General features: G+C 37.7%; 1 protein-coding gene across 1 annotated transcript; it reads left to right on the top strand.

Moving 5' to 3' along the window:
• The first annotated feature begins 592 nt into the window (after window positions 1-592).
• On the top strand, window positions 593-1,551 carry LOC133261521 (olfactory receptor 5B12-like). Its single transcript, XM_061439990.1, has one exon. The coding sequence runs from the start codon at window positions 616-618 to the stop codon at window positions 1,549-1,551; it is 936 nt and encodes a 311-aa protein (XP_061295974.1). The 5' UTR covers window positions 593-615.
• Window positions 1,552-6,025: the final 4,474 nt, after the last annotated feature.

Genomic DNA, 6,025 nt, shown 5'->3' with positions numbered 1-6,025 from the left:
GGATTCTTTACTACTGAGCCACTTAGGAAACCTATCAATTTAACAATGATGTTTTGTTATTAGGCCCAGTGAAATTCACAGAATCCTGATAAAAAATATTCAGCTCAGTTCAATTCAGTTGCTCAGTCATGTCTGACTCTTTGTGACCCCATGGACTGCAGCATGCCAGGCTTCCCTGTCTATCACCAATTCCCAGAGTTTGCTCAACCTCATGCCCATCGAGTCAGTGATGCCATCCAACAATCTCATCTTCTGTTGTCCCCTTCTTCTCCTGCCTTCAATCCTTCCCAGCATCAGAGTCTTTTCCAATGAGTCAGTTCTTCCCATCAGGTGTCCAAAGTATTGGAGCTTCAGTTTCAGCATCAGTCCTTCCAATGAATATTCAGGACTGATTTCCTTTAGGATGGACTGGTTGGATCTCCTTGCAGCCCAAGGGATGATCCAGAGTCCTCTCCAACACCACAGTTCAAAAGCATCAATTCTTTGGCACTCGGCTTCTTTATGGTCCAAGTCCACATCCATACACTGGACACTATGATAGTTCTAACTCAGTTACTTAGCAGTTCCTTTCCTTTTCTCTTTTTAATTGCTATAGGACACTCACATAACGTACAAATGACCCCAAAGAACAGTACAGAGGTGACTGAGTTCATTCTCGCCGGGATAACTGATGACCCACAACTGCAGATCCCACTCTTTCTAGTGTTCACACTCATCTACCTCCTCACTCTGGTTGGGAACCTGCGGGTGATCACGCTGATCCTGCTGGACTCTCGTCTCCACACTCCCATGTACGTCTTCCTCAGCCACCTCTCCCTGATGGACTTTGGTTACTCCACAGCCGTCACTCCCAAAGTGATGGCTGGATTCCTCACGGGAGACAAGGTCATTTCCTACCATGCTTGTGCTGCTCAGTTTTTCTTCTTTGCTGTCTTTCTCATTATGGAAACTTTTATCTTGGCCTCAATGGCCTATGACCGTCATGCAGCGGTGTGTCAACCACTCCATTACACCAACATCATGACACCAAGGGTGTGTGCCTCGATGGTTGTAGGGTCCTATGTTCTTAGTTTTCTGGAGGCCTCTGTGCACACTTGGAACATATTCAGTCTCTCTTTCTGCAGATCCAGGGTGATTGATCACTTTTTCTGTGATGCTACTCCTCTCCTGGCTCTCTCATGCTCAGACAACAAGAGAAGTGAGATTGTGTTTTTCATTTTGGCAAGCTTCAATATCATCTCTTCTGTCCTGATCATCTTGATCTCTTACCTGTTTATCTTTGTCACCATTCTGAGGATGCACTCATCTGAAGGACATCAGAAGGCCTTTTCCACCTGTGCGTCCCACCTCACTTCCATCTCCATCTTCTATGGGACAGGCGCCTTCATGTACCTACAGCCCGGCTCCCACCATTCCATGAGCACAGACAAGATGGCATCTGTGTTCTACGCCATAATCATCCCCATGCTGAATCCTCTGATCTATAGTCTGCGGAACAAAGAGGTCAAGAGCGCCTTTCACAGGCTGTGTGGAAAGCAACGTCTTCTATAAAATTCATATCTTAATTATACAGATACAACAATAAGGTGGTTTCATACAGGTCAGATCAAGTTATGGGAAGTATAGGCCAACATCATGCACATTTTTGATATACTTTCTCACGTTCTTAACCAAGTCTATGACACAAATGGCGTGAAAACAGGATATCTCAGGAATAATAGCTTAGGAATATCAACCTTGAACCTAGAAGTCTTAGTGCATAGTTTCTTCTTAGTTACATTTCATTATTTCTCATGATCATCGCGTCTCACTTTATTCAATGCATATTTAAATACATGCCCACAGAAACATCATTTAAGCAAGCCGGTGCAACTCACACACCCATGAGTGACAGGAAAATGAGTTCACAGATGAATGGGATCAGTCTATTTTCATAGTGTGATTTAAAGCAGTGATTATGGTATCTGATCATTCATTCTTAAATGTAAACTTGGTGTCAAATAGTCTGGGTATAGGCTTATTGCTTAATTTTTGTTTCTGTTCTTGTTTCAGTGATAATCAACATCATTATATGGTTATCTTTAATTAGCTCAATTCTTGTCTTTATCAACTCATTATGCAGAAGTTGCATTGTCATATGACAATTTTAAAATATCAGACCAGAGTAAGAGAAATAAGAATAATGGCATATTTTAATTCACTGAAAAAAATAGCCTTTAATTTTAAAGTAAGGCTTCAATCCATCTTCAGATGGTCAATCTTGTACTCCTTAAATGCTCCCTCTTTCATGTAGGCATTCAGGCCACCAAATTATAGATTGGCATTTGGGCTCAAATTAGAGGTTGACCTGATTGGTCCTTACCAATCTCCAAGAATAACCTATCCTGGCTTTTAAATTTTGGCATATTAGGACACTATGAATCATTCAGGGTTATGATAACACTTATAAAGATACCTTTCAAGGCAATTTGAAGACTTAACATCATGCATGACAAGTTTGATTTATTCCATGGTCACATGGGTGGCTCATCATACAGAAATCCATGTGGGACAGCACATTAACAAGAGAAAAGTTTAAAAATCACACAGTAGCCTATATGGGAAAAGAATCTTAAAAAAGAGTAGATATTTGTATAATTGATTCACTTTGCTGTATACCTGAAATGCACACAACATTGTAAATCAACTACAGTCCAATAAAATTTTTTAAATGAAAAACATTTTTAAATTTCATCACATTATAATCTCAATAAATGCAAGCCAAGAATTTGACAAAATCCACTGTCCATTCATGATAAAAAAAAAAAAATCTCATCAAAGTGGGTATAGAGGGAACAAATCTCAACATGATAAAGCCATTTTATAACAAAACCACAGCCAACATAACACACAGTGGGAAAATCTGAAAGCTTTCCAGTTTGATTTGACAAGAATGACCCCTCACCACTTCCATTTAATATAGTTTTGGGAGTCCTAGCCACAGAAGTCAGACAAGAAACAAAATTACAAGCCATGCAAACTGGAGGAAAGAGTAAAACTGTCACTTTTGTAGATAATATGTAATATTTTATATTGTGTAAAAATCCTTCTTCCAAAAAAAAGCCCAAAAAACTACTAGAACTATTAAGTGAATTCAGCAAGATTGCAGAATACAAGATTAATATACAGAAATCTGCTGGATATATGTACACTAGTAATGAAATATCAGAAAGAGAAAGTAAATAGTCCTATTTAAAGTCACATCGAAAAACCTAAAGTATCTAGAAATAAATTCTATCAAGGACTTGAAAGATCTGTACTCTGAAAACTATTAAACACCAATGAAGGAAACTGAAAATGATGTAAAGAAATGGAAAGAATGTAGCCCATGCTCTTGAGTTGGAAGAATTAATGCTATTAAAATTGCCATGGTATCCAAAGAGCTATGCATACTTAATGCAATCACTATCAAAATGCCCATGACCTTTTTACAGAACTAGTACAAATAACCATAAAATTTATATGGATCCACAAAACACCCATAAGTGGCAAAGCAATTTTTGAGAAAAAGAACAAAGCTGGAGGTATCTCACTCCCAGACTTCAGATTGTACTGTAAAGGCACAGTAATCAAAGTATCAGATATTGGCACAAAAATAGACACACAAATCAATGGAATAGAATAGAGAACTCAAAACAAACCCACACAGTTAACGGTCAGTTAACCAATTACAAAAAGGGTAAGAGAAATATCAATCACCTCAGATATGAAGATGGCACCACCCTTATGGCAGAAAGTGAAGAGGAACTAAAAAGCCTCTTAATGAAAGTGAAAGAGGAGAGTGAAAAAGTTGGTTTAAAGCTCAACATTCAGAAAACTAAGATCATGGCATCTGATCCCATCACTTCATGGCAAAATAGGTGGGAAAACAGTGGAAACAGTGTCAGACTTTACTTTTTGGGTCTCCAAAATCACCACAGATGGTGATTGCAGCTATGAAATTAAAAGACGCTTACTCCTTGGAAGGAAAGTTATGACCAACCTAGATAGCGTATTCAAAAGCAGAGACATTACTTTGCCAACAAAGGTCTGTCTAGTCAAGGCTATGGTTTTTCCAGTGGTCATGTATGGATGTGAGAGTTGGACTGTGAAGAAAGCTGAGCGCTGAAGAATTGATTTTGAACTGTGGTGTTGGAGAAGACTCTTGAGAGTCCCTTGGAATGCAAGGAGATCCAACCAGTCCATTCTAAAGGAGATCAGCCCTGGGTGTTCTTTGGAAAGAATGATGCTAAAGCTGAAATTCCAGTACTTTGGCCACCCATGTGAAGAGTTGACTCATTGGAAAAGACCCTGATGCTGGGAGGGATTGGGAGCAGGAGGAGAAGGGGACGACAAAGGATGAGATGGCTGGATAGCATCACCGACTCGATGGATGTGAGTCTGGGTGAACTCCGGGAGTTGGTGATGGACAGGGAGGCCTGGCGTGCTGCGATTCATGGGGTCGCAAAGAGTCGGACACAAGTGAGCGACTGAACTGAACTGAAGAATATACATTGAGAAAAGGACAATCTTTTCAAGCAGTGGTGGTAGAAAAACTGGACAACACATATAAAACAATGAAATTAAAACATTCTCTCATACCGCATACTAAAATAAACTCAAAGAAAGTTAAACATAAGACCTGAAATTATAAATTTCTAGAAGAGACCATAAGTGAAGAAGTCTTTAACATAAGTTGTAGCAATATTTTCTTAGATCAGTCTTCCAAGGGAAAATAAAAGCAAAAACAAACAAATGGGGTCTAATTAAACTTACAAGCTTTGCAATGAAATAATAACCCACAGACTGGGAGAACATTTTTGCAAGCAGTGTGACCAACAAGGGATTAATTCTCAAAATATAGAAAAAGCTTATGTAACTCAACAACAACAACAGCAACAAACCCATAAACAAGCAAATTTGAAAAATGGTCAGAAGACCTAAACAGACATTTCTCCAAAGAAGACATACAGGTGGTCAGCAGGCACATGAAAAGATGGTCAGCATCATTAACTAATAGAAAAATGCAAATTAAAGCTACAATGAGATATCATCTCACACCCATCAAAATGGCTATCATCAAAAAGTCTACAAATAAAGAATGTAGAGGATGTGGAGAAAAGGGAACCCTCCTACACCATTGCTGAAAATGTAAATTGTTGCAGTGATTATGCAAAACAGAAGTTACTTAGAAAACTGAAAATAGACCTAGCATATGATTCAGCAGTTACATTCCTGGGCATTTATCCAATAAAGACAAAAGCCCTAGTTAAAAAAGATACCTCCGCTCCAATGTTCCTGGTAGCACTATTTACAATAACCAAGACCTGGAAGCCATCTAAGTGCATATTGACATATGAATGGATAAAGAAGATACATATCTACATGAAATATTAATCAGCAACAAAAGAATGAAATAATCCTATTTGCAGTGACAAAGATGGATCTAGAGATTGTCATACTAAGTGAAGTAAGTCAGAGAAAGACAAATACTATAGGAGATCACTTATATGTGGAATCTAAAAAATAGTAAAAATGAACTTATTTACAAAATAGAAACAGACTCACAGACATAGAAAACAAGCTTATGATTACCGAAGAGGAAGAGGCGGAGGGATAAATGAGAGTATGAGATTGACAGATACACACTACCATTTATAAAATAGATAAATAGCAAGGATTTATTGTATAGTGTAGGCAACAGTATTCAGTACCTTGTAATAAACTATAATGGAAAAGAACTACAAAAAAAGAATATAAAGTGTATGAATATATATGTGTATATATCCAACCACCAAATCATTGGATTATATATACTTGAAACTAACACAATTTTGTCAATCAAACATACTCAGTTAAAAAGAACGTTTTTCTTTTGATCCATAAAAAAGAAATTGTGTACTTTTTAATTTATCAATAAAGCTCTAGGCCACAACTTCTTTGTTGATACAAATTAGAATTTTTGTTAAAACATTGCTTTGATTCCCAAATATCACTTAAAAATTGT

The sequence above is a fragment of the Bos javanicus genome, chromosome 15 (assembly GCF_032452875.1).
Source record: "Bos javanicus breed banteng chromosome 15, ARS-OSU_banteng_1.0, whole genome shotgun sequence".
NCBI classification, from domain to species: domain Eukaryota; kingdom Metazoa; phylum Chordata; class Mammalia; order Artiodactyla; family Bovidae; genus Bos; species Bos javanicus.
Note: the sequence above shows the minus strand (reverse complement) of the source record. Positions and strands in the feature narration are given on the sequence as shown.